At 44.7% G+C, this 20,367-nt stretch overlaps 2 protein-coding genes across 2 annotated transcripts in view; both read right to left on the bottom strand.

The window, feature by feature from the left end:
- Positions 1-20,367, bottom strand: part of CDS2 (CDP-diacylglycerol synthase 2) — a 56,732-nt gene extending 36,365 nt beyond the window's left edge. Inside the window, exon 1 of the mRNA XM_045445234.1 lies at positions 20,011-20,367. Coding sequence (XP_045301190.1) covers positions 20,011-20,067 — 57 coding nt within the window. The 5' untranslated portion in view covers positions 20,068-20,367. The remainder of the gene's footprint in view (positions 1-20,010) is intronic.
- LOC123580473 (ATP synthase subunit 9, mitochondrial-like) lies at positions 4,607-8,879 on the bottom strand. The gene is given in 2 exon segments (XM_045445235.1): positions 4,607-4,873; positions 4,876-8,879. Coding segments are annotated over 2 exon segments (276 nt in total). The 5' UTR covers positions 5,033-8,879; the 3' UTR covers positions 4,607-4,754.

Below are 20,367 nucleotides of genomic sequence, written 5' to 3'. Positions count from 1 at the left end.
TCTCTGCACTGTGGACAGGCTGGCTCTTGTGCCCACTCAATTCTGTCTCAGCTGACAGTTGAGGTTTGATGAATAAACTCTAACACCTCAGTAATCTGGCATTAAGGAGAAATCTGCGAATCCACAGTGAAACTTTTCAATAACCAAAATGTACCTACTTCATCAACAAAAAATGGCTTTTAATGTTCAGGATTGTAAATCTTCTACCCAAAGATTATTATGCACTTCTGCAACGAGGACACTTATTTAACAGGGCATCATTCTAGGTTTCCTTCGTTAAAAAAAAAAAAAAAAAAATTCAGCTGAGTAAATTTTAAAGCTCTCATTGGCTTTTTTGAATGATTCTTGAATAGGGCGGCATCCCTCTAGAAGACAGAAAGGAGCTCTGACAAGCTGTACAAAATGAAAGACTTTTATAGGCAGAAGGGAGTAGGAATAAGGAAGTCACGCTAGGCCCAAGCAGATTGGTTACTGTGAGATCGTTTTCCTTTAGGGGACAACAGGGGTCTATAAGGCAGATTACCTAACTGGTGCTATCAGATGACTTCTGACTGGTTTAAGATTCCATTTCTGCGGGGCGCCTGGGTGGCGCAGTCGGTTAAGCGTCCGACTTCAGCCAGGTCACGATCTCGCGGTCCGTGAGTTCGAGCCCCGCATCAGGCTCTGGGCTGCTGGCTCAGAGCCTGGAGCCTGTTTCCGAGATTCTGTGTCTCCCTCTCTCTCTGCCCCTCCCCGTTCATGCTCTGTCTCTCTCTGTCCCAAAATGAATAAACGTTGAAAAAAAAAAAAAAAAAAAAAAAAGACCAAGGCTGCTTGGTATTCTTAAAAAAAAAAAAGATTCCATTTCTGCAAGAGCCAAAACTAAGTTTCAGTTTGGTGATGTAATGCTTAGCGAAAGTGACTCCATTTTTGGGCCAGCTATGTTGTTTTCAACACCTGAAATCTCTACTGTTCTGGCTGGGCAGGACTCAGGGGCTAATGAATAAAGATGCCGCCTGCCCCAATAGTACAGACCCCGTGCTTCATGCTTAAGTTTGAATCCCAGAGTATCCTCCCTCATTATCAGGCCACTGGCTAGCTGCAGACCTGTCTTGAGAGTGTTTCCAAGCTGCCACTCTCCCAGAGAACTCTATCAAGGATGGAGAACTCAGATGGTCCAGGTTCTTAGAACTAGGCCTGACCTGAGAATGGACACAGGGCGTGAGTAATTCACAGCTCAAGAGGGTCCTCAGGCTCAGTGCCCAATCAAGGACTTCTAGGCATGCGCTGTTAGACACCAGCCCCTACTGCTCTCAGAGCATTTACTCCAAGAGGTCGTGGCTGGGAGCAATAATCTCTCAATCAGAAAGGCTTGAGAATGACAGGACCACATGACACTTAGGCCCTGCAGGTAAGTTTCCTGAGGGAGACATGGGGTGAGAAGAATTATCTATCTGTAGGCTTCTACACAGAGAGAAGGAAATGCAGGTCAGCACAGTGCTTTGTGGCAGGTGACAGGGAGGAGCTGTCTACACCCAGTCTAATTCATCTGTCATACCTGCATGCTATCTATACACCAGCAGAGTTTCATTCTATTAGGGGGAGGCAGAGGATGAATGCCATGACAGCCTCCAAACCACACAACCTCCAAAACAGTGAGCAAATGTATACCGTTCATATTCACAAAAACATTCGCAGTATTTAAGAATACTGGAATTCACTAAGGCTACATTAATAATGAATATCAATCCTGTAAACACAAGTAAGAGGGAGTGATAAACTAGACAAAAACAAAAAGGCTGCAACCGACTTTCCAAAGAAACAAGTCTATCTCAAGAAGAGATCTCAGAGGCACGGGGAAAGGGGGAACCAGTATACGCTGTGTGATCTTAGAAGAAATAACGTCACCTTTTGGGCCTCAGCTTTTTCACCTATAAGAAAGAAACAATTCTTGTCTCAGGGGTATTGGGGAGATAAAATAAGGTAGGTGTTTTTCAGACTGTGGATTGAAACTTACTGGGTCTACAAAAAATAAAATCAAATATGGCGCCAGAAGTCAAGCTACTCCTGAAAGGGGTACACGTCATGTTAACATAATGTGGCACTTCAGTATTAGAAATAAATCCTGACATGCCAATATTTTCTTTTTGCTCTACAACAACTCTAGTCACTACGCTCAACAAATTCTTCCTGCAACCAGAGCCCTGGTTCTCACTGCCTGGCCAGCTGCTAATCTTCACAGCTGACTTAACACCACTCCACCTTCTGACAACCATATGTGCTAGGGACAGCTAAGTCTGACAGCAACCAAGGAGCTTATGACCAAGTCGGCAGGAGAGCTGTGCTCTCAAGCTTTCTTCTCCCAGGGACAGTCAGTTTTGCCTCCCTGCCGGGAACATCATGACAGATCAACATGCCTTTACTGAATCTCATGGGACCTGCACAAATCTAAGACAAGGAGTCCAACTCCAGAGACTTTCTTTGCTGATGAGACAGCACCTACCCAGAATTTGAACAATCTCCATAGGAGACTGGAGAAGGAAGGAAGATGAGGAAATGGGGTGCAGGAATAGAGAGGGTGCCACAGAGGAGCTGGGGCTGAGGTGGGCATCAGGGGATGAGGGCTCTATGCCACGTGTGCTTCACATTGCTGTAGCCTCGAGCCTCCTTGCAGCCTGCAGGGCCTGTGCTGAGATGCCCCTGCTTCCAGCATGCAGGCCCCAAGGAACTCTGGGGCCACTGCCCCCACTTCCTCTCTCCAAGACTGTTGCAGAGTGAGGCAAGTACTCTCCCACCCCCATGGGGCCCTGTTGGCCAATGCTGAGACACTCACAGGTCTTCCTGTGTTAGGGCCAATTTGGCCAAACCATGGAAGAAAATGACTGGGGAGACCAGGAGGCCAGGAAGGCAGAATGGCAAAACAAAGTGCATGGAACTCAGATTCAGCCTCCCTGGGTTCAAATTCTCACTTGAATTTCGGGCCTTTTAGCTCATCCTTGTAAAATCGGAGCCAATACATTTTTTTTTTTTAAGTTTATTTATTTATTTTGAGAGAGGGAGAGAGAGTGCGTGTGTGTGAGCAGGGGAGGGGCAGAGAGAGTGGGAGAGAGAGAGTCCCAAGCAGGCTCCACGCTGTCAGTACAGAGCCGGATGCAGGGCTTGATTCCACGAACTGTGAGATCATGACCTGAGCCGAAATCGAGAATCAGACGCTTAACCAACTGAGCCACCCAGGCATCCTGCAACCAATACTTATAATCCAGGAAGCCTGCCTTTAGATATACATACAAGTGGCCAGCTGGTCGCTGCATGATCAGTCAGGCCGTATAATAACATCACAGCCCTATTGAACAGCGCCCCCTGGCCCTCAAATACCTGCCAGGTGATCACTGCACCATGTCTATGAAAAACAAACCATCATTGTAAAAAAAAAAAAATCCTTTAGGAACAATATCACTTTAGCTCTTTCAGCTCCCTTAACTATTAAAAAAAAAAAACAACTCATAATACGGCCATGCCAACAGAAAAAAATCAGGAGAGACAATTTGCCAAATACAAATAACCTGTGTACTTATTTAACCTCACTAATAATCAATGACATAAAAAAGAAAATGGCCATAGAAGCCATCTTCTCACATCAGGGTGAATAAATAAAGAGAATATTCACTGTGAACGAGGCTTGGAGAAAACCAGTACACTCACATAGGGCTCACACAAATATAAATTAGTACCACCTTTCTGAAAGGCAATTTGGAAAGACATATTAAGAGCCTTTAAATGATTCACATCTCCTCTGATCTAGCCATTCCTTGATGAGAACTATATCCAAAATGAGTATCTGGAGAAATGTATCATTTACACGAGGATGTGCATCACACCATTATAAGAAACAATTTCTATGATCTACTTAACGAAAATAGGGGAAAAACACCAAGCAGCCAGAGAAAAAAGATTAGCAGGACATGATAAAAATGTTAGCAGCAACTACATTCTGGGTAGTAAAATTAAAGGTAATTTAAATTTTTTAATATTTTCTCATCACCTCCACATTTTCCACCAAACAAGTATTGCTTCCATAATTTAAAAAAAGTACTAAATGGATACATCTAAGCCTCTCAATTCCTCTGTGCTGACATCTCTACTGGCTTCCCCCTAAACTCTCTGGTCTGGCCCTCAAGGCCTTCCCATTGGGACCCCTGACTCATTCTTGGTCCATCTTTCCAGACACATTCCTGCTCCTCCAGCTCAAATGTCACCACCCCACAAGACTTTCCTCCGCCCCTGCCCAGGCAGTGCTGAACACTTCAGAATGATGAGCAAGCCCTAGAATCCCACACGGATGACCATAGGAGGCAACATGAGATTCTTCAAAAGTAACCAAAACAACCAGCCCCCGAGGTCAGCTTCCACAACCACATCATCTATACTGAACTCATCAAAGCTAAGAGAGATCTGTGACGAATGAAGATGGACATCCCAGGCCAAATTTCCCTGGAAAAAGGGGGAGCCCTGAAAAATCTCAAAACATCCTGGTTTCCCATCCCCTTTTTGGTCCCCTGGACACTAAAAGTCTTTGTTTTCAACTTCAAATAGTGGCTCATTCTCGTACTTTGGACATTTTTTTAAATCTTATTAATACAGTATTTATTTGTCTTTCTTCTGTCAAACCCTGAGCCAACCACTTTCCACAGGCTGCCTGGGGAGGTATAGGAAAAGGAACATACAGGGCAGATGAGACTCAGGAGAAAGATCTATGGGAGGTGGAGACGGCTACTTCACATGGCAAAGGAGGTGAGAAAGCCCACCATCAGGAAAAAGAGCCCCATGGCCTCCAAGAAGGCAAAGCCCAGGACGACACAGAAGAAGAGTTGTTGCTTCAGAGAAGGGTTCCTGACATAACCAACGATAGAAGTACCAAACACTGTCCCAATTCCAGCCCCAGAGCCAGCCACCCCTCCCGCGGCAGCCCCAGCCCCAATGAACTTGGCTGCTGTGTGGACGTCCCTTGAAATGGCACTGGTTTGGAAGCTGTGCCTGGGAATAAGTAAGGCATGGGACTGCCAAAGCTGCTAAGGCTCTCACCTTTCAGTGGTTTTAACACCGCTGCTCAACAGCTGAGAAGTGCTCCTGACAAAGAAGGGGTGGAGACAAACTCTGCCCAGGTGTACATTTTCAGGGGACGAGGGGCTGTGGCAGGAGAGCTGTGCCCAGTGCAGAGAAGACAGAGAGCTCCTATTTTAGATACCTTAAGACCAATGAGAAATGTAAGAGTCGTGTTAGAATGCCAAACCCAACACTCCAGATAATTCTTCCTGAGATCCAGGAAACAGGATGTCTAACCATTTCTCCTAGGACTCAAGCAGGACCCTCAAGCAGAACGATGAGATGCCACCTGTCTGATAAAAAGCCTCTAGGAAAGGCGGATATCTCTGCAAGAAATGGCCCTTTGTCAGAAGTGCTCAAAATAGCTACTCTGCCATGGCGTGTTTTCAGCAGACCACTATGTGAAAACTGAAAATTCTCTGTACAGAGAACTCTATGGAACAGACAGAAGATAGAAATGGCAACTGTTCTGGAAAACAGAGTCTGGCTGACATCCCTGTAAGAAAACAAAGCCCATGTGGCTCTTGTTCGCCCAACACTATAGGAGATGACAGACATCAGTCTCAACACGGCACAGAGCAGATTGTAGTGGGAGATTCTATTTAAACTAGCCAGGGAAGAAGGTCCTTGGGCTTCTACGACTACCCTCATACTCAAAGTAGGATGGGACACTATACACCTACAGTGGAAGGGAACAGAAAAGATTCATGATTTATGCCTTCGGAGGTAAGCCCCTGGAAAAAACTGGCTACAGGCAATCAGAATGCAGGCTGGCTCGTCAGTCCCCCTGAGCCTGCTTACACATGCGACATAATGGGACCCCTTCTCAACTGATTATTTTTCCACCAATGACCTCTTATTTAGAAGACCATTATTATTTTGAAGACTGAACTTATTAGTAACTGATTCATTTCTCCAAAGAAAACTGCCTTGTCGCACTAAGACCCTAACCATGGCATGCTTGTTAGGCCCTTCAGGTAGCAAGACAGCCCTGCCAGGATTTCCAGCAATTGACTGTTCCAACATCTAGGGAACATACATTTCCGCTGCCATGGTGGAAAGAGGCTACATGTGCAATAATCATTTTTATCTGAAACCATCTTGTTAAAGCAGCACCACCGCTGGCTATCTTGAACAGGTACAATTTCGTAAGAATTAAGATCATCATTTTAGGGACACCTGGCTGGCTCAGTCGGTAGAGCATGCAACTCTTGATCTGGGGTCGTGAAGTCAAGCCTCACATTGAGGATAGAGATAACTTAAAAAAAGAACAAGAAGATTGTCATTTTAGGTAACATTTACTGCTCTGCCCTATAGAGAGATCACAAGATATAAATTAGAGGAGGGGTATGAAACTGAGAGCCTGTTTTTTTTCTCTACCTTTAGAAAAATGTTGCTGGACATAGTTGGGAACTACTGGGATGCAGGGAGTTTTCTGGATATTACTCTTGTTTGCCAGACATTTATGGACCACTCACCAATAGATCCCCAAGGCCCGTGCCTGGACGGTTCTCCCACTAAGCAGCAGGCAGCTCCTTGTGCTTGATCCCCTGGCCCTTCTTTCCCATTCCCACACCTGTGAAACAGCCCCTCTTTTCTCCTTGCCTGGCTGTCAGTGACTCGGCTGTCTACCACCACCAGAGGAGACCCTGAGCCACCAACACTGGACTTTTCTACTCTCTACCTTCGTCTTCCCACAGCTTTGCTTCTTCGCTGCTATGTAGAATGCCTGCCAATTTTTCATAGGCATCTTCAGGCCCATGGAAGTGCTCACAGTTCTCCGTTTGTCCCAACATCCATTCTCCTTTCCTTCCATCGTAATAGGAACCCCAAGGTTTAGTCAAGCACACAACCACCAAGAGGGAGCATTTCCCAGCTTCCCTTGCAGCCAGACAAGGACATGTGAGAGTTCTGGCCAATGGGATAGATGCAGAAATAGTGCATTTCCTAGAAAGAGTCCTTACAGGAAAGGACTTCTTCCCTTCTTCCTCTTGGAATACGAATGTGATGGCTGCAATTCCAGCAGCCATCCTGTACCAGGGGTGGAAGTCACCCGACTCATGATGGTAAACAGCAAGATGAGAAGAAACCTGAATCCTTGACACTGTGAAGCTGCTGGAATGCCCACCTCCAGACTTCTTTTGTGTGAGGAAGAAGTGTATCTATACTTCTGTCTTGTTTAAGCCACTATCATTTTTGGTTTTCAGTCACGTGTAGCTTAACAGGGCAGCAACTACTTTTTGGTACAGAAGCCAGAGACTTTCTGGTAATGCTTAAAGAAATAGGTTATAAACACACACAGTACTGGTTATTTCATAAGATAATAGAAGCTAATAAATATTATAAGAGTTTAACAAAATCCATTAAATGGGCCACGTATAAAGCTTTTATATTTGTATATACGTATACAAGTTTGCAGTTCAGAAAAATTTAGGCCCCATCACCTTCTGAGATACCATCTTCCATGAAAGGATTTTTGGACCATTGTGGGAAACAATGGTGGCAAGGTAAAACCTTGTCTACTACTCATTCGACTTGATCTACTTGAAAAGCTGTGTTTCTTTTTTCTCAAAAACTTGTTCTTTCAGGATCTGGTAGCACACCTCTCTCCTGACTCTTCCTTGGTCCCCTGCCCAGTCTCATCTCCTCCACCAGCCAACTCCAGCCAAACACAGGCCCTTCCTAGGGTCACTCGTCAGCTCTTGCCCTTCTTAATGTCAAGAGCAGAAGCCCGGAATTCACAGGTGTCATCAGTCAAGAGCAACCATTTTTATCCTTCGCCCCCAACACAGAACAACAAAGGGTTGCAACAGCCTGCTTCTAATGTAAGATCAACTCAGTCTCTCAAAACTGAAAACTTCCTGTTGGTAAAAGCAGACAGAGCGCATGCCTTTTGACCTCAATATCCCACTGAAATGAATGTCATTAAGCACAGTAAGGAATAAAACCATGGCCTTTTAGGCAGAAATAGTAGGGGACTGGGACCATCCATGGATGTGAGATTTTAACAAATTTCTGGATAACAAAGTAGACTGAAGAACTAAGATGGAGGAAATGAAACAAAGTGTAGACAAGAGTATACACTTCGGAAGGCTGCAGAGAAAGTAGAACCCCTCTGCCCTCCACCACCCTGGAGGGTTCTGGATTGAGATCTGACATAAGGGATGGTGGATGGCATTTAGGAGGTCCCACCCCCTAACCGCTCAACCTAAAATGAAGTCTATCGCGCAACAGGCCCCATCTAAGCACAACAGAGTCTCAGACAAATTCCCAGTCTGGAGAGAGGTGAGCCAAGACATTGCTATGTGTCTTCCTCATCCTCTCCTTGTCCAAATGGGAAAACTTATTTGGATTATCCTGCCTCCTTCCTCCTGTCCCAACTGTCCTTGAAGGAGAGAGGGATGGAAGATAACTTTTAGTTCGTAGTCACCAGACCCAGTGAGACCACTGGACATCAAATGGTGACACAGAACTCTGGGCTGCCATAGAAGGACTAGCAACTGGATGGGCTTGGTGCCGCCTGCCTTGGGAGGAAGTGAGGTGTTCTGCAGGCCGGAAGAAGAGACTGTATTAAGTAAGCACACCCTGCGAACCCTCCCCAGTTCGTGTTTGCCTGGGAACATAGGCAGAGATTGTTAATATGCAAACTTCAAACAATGCACATGATCTTCAACATGAGGTTTTCAGTCAATGTTTATGTAAGAAACAAATGTATATTTATGTCTCAAAAATCCATTTGGCATTTAAAAAAATATTTTTAATGTTTATTTATTCTTGAGAGAGAGAGAGCGCGCACAAGCAGGAGAGGGGCAGAGAGAGAGAGGGAGACACAGAATCCAAAGGAAGCTCCAGGCTCTGAGCTGTCAGCACAGAGCCGAACGTGGGGCTCAAACCCACGAACTGCAAGATCATGACCTGAGCTGAGGTAGGAAGCTTAACTGACTGAGCCACCCAGGTGCCCGATTTTGCATTTTTAACAAAACAATGCATGGGGAAATTTTCAAGTTACATTCCAAATAACACTGGGAGGAGGTCAGAATCATTAGATAAATTTCAAGTCATTAGTCAAAATTCAAAAGGAATGTACAGTCTCCAGAATTACTGGAATTTTGAGAGTCGCACTGGCAACATATGCTTTGTGAATATATAAGAGGTTTTCCTTTAGAAAAAAAAAATGACATGATGTCTTACAGCATCATACAAAGAAATTTTTAATGTAACAACCAGGAATGTAATGTAGCTACATTCTGTAGTTTTTTCATCCTAAAGCACGGTCCACAAGAAGATGGAAGCTGGCCAGTTTAGGAAGCTCTGCTACAACACCAGGCAAAGGTGAGTGGGTTGCCCAGTTTGACCATCCACCTAATAATGGATCCTGTCATTAGGGTGACCATATAACGTATCCTCCAAACTGGGACACTGGAGGGCAAAGGAGAATGTCACCCACCTCATCTACATCCATTAGCAAAGACTGCTTCAATCCTTCTCTTCCTTGGTGAGTAATAACGCAGTTCATTAAAGCTGCAGTTCTTGATTTTTTTTTTGTTTTGTTTTGTTTTTTAATTCTCAGGACCTCTTTACACTCTTAATTACTGAGGACCTCAATAGTTCTCTATGTAGGTTATATGCATCAATATTTGCCATTATTGGAAATTAAAACAGAAATCCCTAAAATACAAGAATACACCAATGTGGCGGTTCCTAAAAATATTAAACACAGAATTACAGTATGATCCGGCAATTCCACTTTGGGGTCTCTGCCCAAAATAACTGAAAGCAGAGATCCCAACAGATACTTGTACACCCATGTTTATGGCAGCATTATTCCCAATTTGGGTGGTTTGCAGGCTGGGGCTACTACCAAGAACACTGCTTTCAATATTCTAGAACTTATCTTTCAGTGAACATTATATACAGATTTCTATCAGGTAATCACCTAGGATCTATCCTAGGTCGTAAGATTTGTGTATAAAATAGGCATTAGTAAGTATCTGCCAAACAGTTTCCCAGAGTAATTGTACCAGTTTATACTATCCCAAACAGTATATGAACTCCACGTACGTGCCGTCCCTTAGTATTTTCAGTTTTCTTAATCCCAGCCATGCTGGTGGGTGTGCAGTGGAAATCTCATTGTGGCTAATGATGTTGAGCACATTTTCATATATTTATTGACCGTCTAAAGAGCCTTTTTAAAACTGAGTTGTCTTTTTTACATGTTCATTTTGTTGAAATTATTTATGTAGATTCTGGATATGAGTCTTGTGTCAAGTATTTTTTTTTTATAAATATCTTCTCATCTGTAGACTTCCTTTTCATTTAGTTTAATAAACAGAAGTTCTTAATTTTAAGGTAGCTCTATTTATAGATTGTTTCTTTTATAGTTAGTGTTTTCATTAGGGACTTTTAAATACCACTATACCATTATCATACCTATAAAAATTCATAATTCCTTTATATTAAATCTCCAATATTCAAATTTACACAAAATTTTCAATTCTTTTCTTTTCATAGCAGTTTCATTAAATCAGGATCCAAACGAGGTCCGGAAATCATTAACATGCCTTAAGTCTTTTAATCTGTAGGTTTTATCATATCTATTGCTCACACACACACACACCCTTTTTTTAAGTGGGTCAAGATGTCTCTTGCCATGTATTTTTTAAAGTAACCAGGTCATTTGTCCAGTGGTGTTTTTCAACGTGTTCTCCTGTCCTTTGAATTTCCTGTCACCTAGCACTTAGAACTAAAGTCTTGATCAGGCTCAGGTATGATTTTTGGACAAGATTCCTCCATCAGTAGTACTGTGTACTTCCATCAGGAGATCCACAATGTCTGGCTTTCTCTGTCATGGTAGCAGCATTGATGGTTATGGTCTCATTCTATCAATTCAATGGGGAGTTGAATATATTAATATTCTATAACTCCTTTTCCATTTATTTATCCAATAAAAAGAAACTTCTTTTTTTTTAATGCTTATTTATTTTTGAGAGAGAGAGAGCACGCGCCAACAGGGAAGGGGCACAGAGAGAGGAAGACAGAATCTGAAGCAGGCTCCAGGCTCTGAGCTGTCAGCACAGAGCCTGACACAGGGCTTCAACTCACAAAGCAATGAGATCATGACCTGAGCCAAGTCGGAGGCTTAACTGAGCCACCGGGGGGGGGGGGGGGGGGGGGGGGGGGGGGGGGGGGGGGGCTGTAAAGAGAAACTTCTAATCAACTATTTGGTTACTCTAAGGTACAGTTCCTATGGGAAAAGCATGATAATGTCTCAAACCCCATTCTAAGCCCCATTATCCAGATGAGAAAACTGAGGCAAATTATTGGGGGAGCCAAGTTATAAACCAAGCAGTCCAACTAGGAGTCCGTGCTTATAATCACTAGGCTATAATGCCTCTTCTAAGATCAGGAAACAAATAAATACTCCGTATGTCTCTGTGGGAGAGGAGAGACCACAGAGATAGACACTCTCATGAAGTTAGAGTGCTACAAATTTACTGCAGGAAGGAAACATATTAATTGTGTCAAAAGCTTAGACAACGTACATCCCTTTTTGAATCAGCAGTTCTAAACATAGAACTTATCTAAGTGCAGAAAGGGTTTTATGCAAGTGCAGAAAGGGTTTTTTGTGTTGTTTTGTTTTAACAAGGGTACTTCCTGCAGCATGCTTACAATAGCAAAAACACTTAAAACAACTTAAGAGCCTGATTGGTTCGATAAGTTAAGGTACAGCCACACAATGAAATGACACATGGCCAAAGAAAGGACACTGGTTCATTGTTTAAAGACTTGAAAATGTTTACGGCATATTCTTAAGTAAAACGGAGTTATAAAACAGTAGTATATATAATACAGGAAGGTGCAATGTGTATAAAAAGAAAGGCTATACACCAAAACACCAACAGTGGTTGGTTATCTCTGAATGGCAGGCTGAAGGTGATTTCTTTTCTTTTTGGTGCTTCTACAATGAATATCTTTTATTTCCATCTGTTTCTTTCATAATGAGAAAAAGTTTGATATATTGTTTACAAAGAACTTAATGAACCTTAACGATGTGGGAAAATGCTTCTGACAGCATAAAAAAGGAAGCTATCAGATCATACATGGTAACTACAATTACAGACATGTGTAGCAACATGCATTTGAACAATGGTTGTTTCTCTGCATTACAGGATTACAGATGGATTTTGTTCTCCTATGTATACATTTCTGTGATTTCTACAATAAATATATGCCTGGTAAAGTATTGAGATGGAGAAGATCCAAAATGGATTTTGAGAAAATAAGATTTAAATAGGTAGAGTGTAGAGAAAGAGCACAATTCAGGGGTTGGAGACAGCAAGAGCCAAGACTGATACCACAGGGTCACCAAGCAAGAGGAGGGACCAGTTAAGAGAGAAGGCTATGAAGGACCAAGTTTAAGAGATCTGAAAAAGGGGCCAGCATTCTTTTTTCCCCTGTAATTTACAGAATGGTTTCAGAGCTGTCAGAGGACAGAAAGGACAGATGGACTAGAACCGACCATGCAAATTCTGAAAGAACGGAGCTCAATTAGAAGGGTTCACAATACTGCTGAACTATGTGAAATACACAAGAGCAACAGGTAAGGAATCTGGGTAACACCTGGGTAGAACCTGTGACCTAGATGCGGTGAGGGAGCAGAGACACTGGGACCAACAGATTTTAAGCTGGAGCAACTCAGAGATAGGATTCTACTTGCACAGGAGACAGAAGGAGGCTCAATGTCTAGAACAAGACAAGTCAGATTTTTTTTTTTTTTTTCAACGTTTATTTATTTTTGGGACAGAGAGAGACAGAGCATGAACGGGGGAGGGGCAGAGAGAGAGGGAGACACAGAATCGGAAACAGGCTCCAGGCTCTGAGCCATCAGCCCAGAGCCTGACGCGGGGCTCGAACTCACGGGCCGCGAGATCGTGACCTGGCTGAAGTCGGACGCTTAACCGACTGCGCCACCCAGGCGCCCCTAGACAAGTCAGATTTGAGATAGTCACTGATTAAGGGATATGCACTGGGGAATGTCCTCCAAGCCACTGGAACCACCAGGACTAGCAGGACACAGATTGTGGGGAGGAGGCTCTGAGAATCACCCACTGAGGAATCTGGGGTCAATGACAGAGATCCTCTCAACATCAGAGACCCAGGAGCAGAGAGCATTGTCAGGAAATCCTAGTCTCGAGGGCTCTTTCAAAAACACAGCGGAGTCTCCAGAGAAGCCCAGGCTGGCCCTGTGGTGACCCTAATACAAAGGACATCCGACTTTGGAAAGACCTCTCAGGTCCCGCACCAACAGCAGGCATTCAGGAGCCCCACAACCTGGCTCGAGAGGCTGCCTCTGCGGAGAACTGGGTAGGAGCGAAGCTGCAAGTCACAGTGTACCCTTTGCACCTTTTGAATTCTGAACCATGCACTGTCCAGTCAAAATGACACAATAAGGTCTTGAAAAGGTCACTCAACTGAATGGGCCCTATGCCATCCCCACTGCTGGGGCAAACAGCAGAAGAACAAAGATCAGGGACCAGCAGGGCGAGCTGCCTAGTGGAACCAGCCTACCATCACTGGCATTGCACCACCACGCGACAAGGCTTGGAAGGCAAGAACTCTGCCCAATGTCGGGAACAAATTCGTATTTTTCCAAAAAGACCCTGGCAAAAATACCCGTCAAGAGTCAGGGTCTCTATGTCTCTTTCACAAACCAGAGGCAGTACAGCACACGAAAGGCCATGCTTTCTCACACCCAGCAGCCTCCAGCACCAGTCAGGAAAGTCAGGGAGGCTGTCAGAGCACAGGGAACAAGAAGCTGTGTGCAGGAGAGTTACTCTGCAAGTCTGCCAACAAGTTCAACATACTCCGCCTGGGTGGATCCGAGAACGGATGGAAGGGCGCGCAAATCAGAAACACAGTAGCCCCTAGTCTGCAGTTTTGCCTTCCGAGGTCCCAGTTACCCGCAGTCAACCAGGGTCTGGAAGCAGGCGATCCTCCTGAGGTATCGTCAAAAGGTCAACAGTAGCCAACTGCCAAGTCACAGTGCCTACATCATTCACCTCACTGCGCCTCATCACGTTGACGTTTTATCATCTCACATTGTCACAAGAAGGGCAAGTACAGAACAGTATTTTGAGAGAAAGAACACATGTAACTTTTATGATAGTACGTGGCTATAATTATTCTATTTTAACACTGTTGTTAATCTCTTACTGCACCTAATGTACAAATTAAGCTTTAGCATAGGTATGTACGTACAGTAAAAAACACAGTATATACAGGGTTCGGTGAGATCTGTAGTTGTGGGCATCCACTAGGGTCCTGAAACACGTCCCCTGCAGATGGGGGGTGGGGGGCTACCGTATTGATGCTCACATTCTTTCAAACAGTTTAAAGGAGGATCATTTGCATCCTTTTGCAACTGTGAAATTAGTTACAAGATTCATTTGGGGGCAAAGTTAGATTTCTCCAAATATTTGGAGCCCAAACCAGTATAAAATCCTGAACATTTTCTTCACGAACACAGACACCAGCCCTCCTCCCTCAGAGACAACAAAGACTGAACACAGCAGACCCTGGATTCAGGGGATGTTCTAAGGAGAAGGTATGTTGAATACTGAGTGACTGATTACTGCTGGAACAGACAGTTCCGATACTATGAGTCATCATCCGGAAAGCAGGCTCATAGACAGCTCAGAGGGAGAAGCCCACACCACGCCGGGAGCTCCTTCCAAGGATACCCAAATGGCTCCCCCAAAGGATGGGCTTCAAAATCTAGAAATCACCAGTCATCCAGTAACGGGGAAAACTAGGCCTAATCAACTTTTTCTGCCAATTTTTTTCCCTCAGAATCTCCACATTTGAGAATTTTCATACATATATATACTTATACACACACACATTGAAAAATATTGCTATTTTTCTGATTTTTATAGCCACATAAGAAAAACAGGTGATATCTGGGCATGTTATCTAACACCCAATGAGAATAATTTAAACTTTTTAAAAGATATAAATTCTTCTAATGAAATATCACAAATGTGTGCAAACACAAAACATTTCAAACAAAATCAGCTATTTTTTTTAAATGTTTATTTTTGAGAGAGAGAGAGCGTGAGTGGGGGAGGAGCAGAGAGAGAGACAGAGTGTGAGTGGGGGAGGAGCAGTGAGAGAATCCAAAGCAGGGTCCAGGATCTGAGCTGTCAGCACAGAGCCCGACTTGGGGCTCGAACCCACCAATGGTGAGATCATGACCTGAGCCGAAGTCAGACGCTTAACCGACTGAGCCACCCACGCGCCCCCAAAATTAGCTTTTTAAACAAAAAAAGATTTTAAGTAAATTTCTACACCAAGAGTAGGGCTCAAACTTAACAACTCTGAGATCAAGAGTCACACGCTCTACCTACTGAGCCAGCTAAGTGCCTCAAAATTAGCTTTTTAAAAAAATTAATATTGAGTAGTCATAAAATGGGAGGTAATTGAGCTTTTAAAATTACAGTTTGATCAACATAAATAAGAAACTTAAAATGGCAGGTTATATGGCAAATCTTGCACCTTCTCTCCCTGTTTAAGAGCCATAGTCGAGGGGCACCTTGGTGGCTTAGTCAGTTAAGTGTCTGACTTCGGCTCAGGTCGTGATCTCACGGCTTGTGAGTTCGAGCCCCGCATTGGGCTCTGTGCTGACAGCTCAGAGCCTGGAACCTGCTTAGGTTCTGTGTCTCCTTCCCTCTCTGCCCCTCCCCAACTCGTGCTCTCTGTCTCTGTCTCTCAGAAATGAACGTAAAAAAAAAAAACAAAAGAAGAAGGACCATAGTTAAAGTTTACTGATTTTTCAATACCAAAGTATTTCTCAATGTTAAAAAAAAAAAAAAAGTTGAAATACAGCATTTCTCCTACATCTGTAGTTTTATAGCTCTTAAAATAAGATGTTATTTCAGTAGTTCACTCTTAAAAATCAGAAAAACAGGGGAGCCTGCATGCCAGCTAAGCATCTGACTCTTGATTTTGTTCAGGTCATGATCTCACGGTTTGTAGGATCGAGCCCAGTATCAGGACCTGTGCTGACAACGCAGAGCCTGCTTGGGATTCTCTCTCTCTCCCTCTCTCTGACCCTCCTTCCTTCACCCCCACCCCCACTCAAGGGCGCTTGCGTGCTCTCTCAAAATAAATAAACATTTTTTAAAAAATCAGAAAAACATTTTTAATTACTAACCACTGTCCTAAAACATATTATAGTTAGTGCAGTAAAGGGAAGATAATTGCATATAGCGATGCTGCCTCTACAGCCTGTGTTTCTGAGCACTGAAAAATTCAGCAAGAAAATGGAAGTCAAGGGGCGCCTGGGTGGCGCAGTCGGTTAAGCGTCCGACTTCAGCCAGGTCACGATCTCGCGGTCCGGTAGTTCGAGCCCCGCGTCAGGCTCAGGGCTGATGGCTCAGAGCCTGGAGCCTGTTTCCGATTCTGTGTCTCCCTCTCTCTCTGCCCCTCCCCCGCTCATGCTCTGTCTCTCTCTGTCCCAAAAATAAATAAACGTTGAAAAAAAAAAAATTAAAAAAAAAAAAAAAAAGAAAATGAAGTCAAAAGATAGGTGAAGCGGGGCGCCTGGGTGGCGCAGTCGGTTGAGCGTCCGACTTCAGCCAGGTCACGATCTCGCGGCCCGTGAGTTCGAGCCCCGCGTCGGGCTCTGGGCTGATGGCTCAGAGCCTGGAGCCTGTTATCGATTCTGTGTCTCCCTCTCTCTCTGCCCCTCCCCCGTTCATGCTCTGTCTCTCTCTGTCCCAAAAATAATAAACGTTGAAAAAAAAATTTAAAAAAAAAAAAAAAAAAAAAAAAAAAGATAGGTGAAGGAAGGCCAAGCCCTATCTGTTAACACTTTCCTTAAAAAGTGATGAACAGGGAAAGACTACTCCAAAAATTCATAACTTGATGATTTAATTATCTTACAAGAGTGGAAGGTGAAGATTTTTTCTATAAAACTGTATTTTAGCCAAAGACAACATTAGCTAACCCATTATCACAATGTGACAATTCCTGCCCTACCCTACGTAACATGCATATTCATTTAATCCACAGGAATATCCTATGAAGCACATACTAATTTTATCACTCACCCCCATTTTAGGAATGGACAAACTGAGGTGTTTATACAAGTGCCTTGCTCAGAGTTACCCTGCTGTGCTCAAAGTAGCACAGCCCCTTTCCAAATGATGTCACTATTTCCTCCCCATTCTGGTTTCATCCATCAAAGGAAGCTTTGAAACAAGTAAAGCTCTAATTTAAGTAGCACTCTAGCACCTAAATACAGCAGCCTTCACTCTAACCTTCAAAACAAAGTCTCCTGAAATGTCAACCCAAACATAAATTTTAAGATGCCAATCTTTTGGCCCACGTTTCATCCTTTTCTTTTCTAACCTCCATTGGAAAAACGTGGTTGGGCGGAAAGAGGATCATTCCCAAAGCTTAAATTCCAAGTTTCTTAAATTTGGCAACAATACTGTGCTTTTGGGACTTTAAAATTATAAGCACGGCTCCCAGAGGAAAACATTTCCTTTATTAGCAATTGGCTTTGAAAATTCCATTCTAGGATGCTAAATATAACAAAATACCTTCTGACTTCTAATAAACACATTCTCCAGATTATTTTGAAACTAATGATTGCTTATTTACAAAACAATTTTGCCACAACCGTTAAGCAACTGGAACATTTTAAAGAGCCTTTTAAATTTGTTCCAGTTCTTTTAATGAATTGACCTGGTATTATTTTCTGGATTCTTCTACCATGAAATAAGAAAGTCCTCATTTCACAATTCATTTTTTTTTAAAGAGATATACTTGTTTTATTACTTCTAATTTTGTTTTAACACAAGAATATCAACAAAGCCAGAGTCACGGAAATAGGTGTTTCAAACTCTGAAATAGAGTAAATATTATTAAAGATTCTACTATATGCATTCATCTAAGGCAAAGAAAACATTTCACGGTTGTTAAACTGTACCTTTATTATTAAAAACACCATACGTGACAGTTCAGAAATACTGAGCGACTGGGTGAGGAGCTGAGTGCCCTGTTCTGGGCTAATGGACTACATCAATCAGCTTTTAACTGAATGCAGTAGCCTGTGGAGCTCACCACCCCAGGCATTGTCATTGTATAAGTGGCTTAAGTGCAGCTGTGAAAATTTAAGGTATCTTTAGCTGGACAGCTCCTCCTGTCCTCCCTACCTAAAAACAAGGAAGGAGAAAGCAATTAAGACTCAACCGGCACTTTTTCTCTGGGAGGTGGACCCAAGGAGTTGGGTGGGGAGGCTAAAAACTTTCACCTCATAATCCCAAGGGTCGTGGGTAGGCGGTTTTGTTTTCACCAGTAAGTACGTCTATTACAAATAGCTTTTCAAAAATTATAGCCCGCTGGCTATCATGCCTTCTTTTCATCTCCCTCTCTTCCCACCTTTTAGGCCACAAAGTCCCATTAACATGAGGTCTGATCTCTCACCCTTAAACAGGGCTACACACCTACAAACATTTGAATATTCACCAACTAGTACATGCAGGGTAGCACAGAGTTCTTTTAGGCCCAACCAGAACATTTAATGGGAAGATAAAGAGACTTCAAAGTACCGTTTCCCTGCAAGTGACTCCTAAACTTCCGCTGAAGCCCTAAATTTTCTCCAAAATTTGCCCTTGGACGATCCACTGTCAAGAACTCCTAGTTCCTAGTGTAACTGCTCTGTTGACACTGTCACCAAATCTTGTGTTTTCTTCCTCCTTCCTGGCGTCTCCCTAATGCCCCTTTCCTCCAGTTACCATGCAAGCAACATACATAAGTGGGTGCTGTAGGCCTGGTGTAGGGCAACAGGGATTGGTGGGAACTGCTGTTCCTCAGCTCCAGCCCCACGTTAATCAGGTGGGAATATGACGGCAGACCCTCCAACTCCCCACACAGGCCCGAAGTTCAGACAGTTGGGAGAAGCCTTCTGGTTTTTGAAATAGCACGTCAACCAAAGCAAACATGTGCAGGTCACACACTGACAACCTCCAAGTTAACCAGTGTCTTCGATTCCGGCCCAGGCTCCCCCGGTCCATTCTACACATCACTGGCAGATGAATTTACCAAATACACTGCTCCTGAAGCTTGAAATACTACCGCGAAGTCCCAATCCTTAGGCTGTCATTCCACCTCCACAGAACAAATCACTCTCCACCTTCCTCAGCTCCCCTACACAAATCTTGCACTTCAGTCGGAGGTGTCGACTCCCCTCATCCCTCACCCCCCAACCAGCTGCATCCCCACCAAGATGGCCTCTTTTTTTACCTTCCTGCTCTAACCCATCAATGCCCACTCTCGAAGGAAGGAAGATATACGGGGAGTATACCTTCCATCACCTGCTGAACGTGAGTCAAGAGACTTCTCTGCTTAATTGAAAGCCACGGGATTCAACTTTCAAGAAAGGATTTAAATCTCCTAAGAAGCAAAGCCCATGGCCTTGTCTTGATAGCCGCCTCCCTGCCCAAATAACATTTTAAAGGAGAGCAGAGAGCCTCAGACGAACTCAGGGGAGTCTCCTGCCAAAGAAGGCTTTACGGGGTCTTGACGTCTCCACACCAGGAAGGCCTCGGGGAGGTGAGAGACTGGAAGGGGACCCCAACCAACCCTGCGAGGCAGGTGGCCGCGCGCAACCTCCCGCGCGCTCCCTCCTGCGCCCGGGAGATGCCACCCCCCAACCAGATCCCGGGGCCCGGACCTTCCGCCCCCTGATGCGCGCTCTGCCGGGGCCCCCACCAAAAGACCCTGGGCGCTACCCAGGCCCGGGGCCGCCGTGGGCCACGACAAAGGGTCAGAGAGCCAGACGACCCCCAGCGAGCCCCCCCGCCCCGCGAACCTGCGGGGGACGCCGCTGCCCATCCGCACCCACTCCGACGCCGCCGCTACCTTGTCCTCTGGCGGTGCGTCCGGTTCGCGGACCGCTCTCTGCCTCAGCTCGGTCATGCTTGGAGACCCCGGCGCGACGCCGCAGCAGGCGAGCAGCGCAGCCGCCGGAGCAGGCAGCTCAGTGCGGGCGCGCGCGGACTCCGCTGGGCCGGCCCCGCCCCGCCTGAGCCGCTTGCAGGACCCACCGCAGCCCTGCCGCCCGCAGTGGAACTCTGCCCCGCCCAGTGCTGCCGCCGCCCTTTCACCCAGGCGAAGCACGGTCAGCCTGCTCCACCACCCGCCCGCTAGCTCCTCTTGAAAGGGCGGCCCTGGAGCGAGCGCGCACGCGCACCGCCACCATCACGGCCCCAGAGACCC

The sequence above is a fragment of the Leopardus geoffroyi genome, chromosome A3, assembly GCF_018350155.1.
Source record: "Leopardus geoffroyi isolate Oge1 chromosome A3, O.geoffroyi_Oge1_pat1.0, whole genome shotgun sequence".
Classification (NCBI taxonomy): Eukaryota; Metazoa; Chordata; class Mammalia; order Carnivora; family Felidae; genus Leopardus; species Leopardus geoffroyi.
The sequence above is the reverse complement of the archived record's forward strand: the minus strand, read 5'-3'. Positions and strand labels throughout refer to the sequence as shown.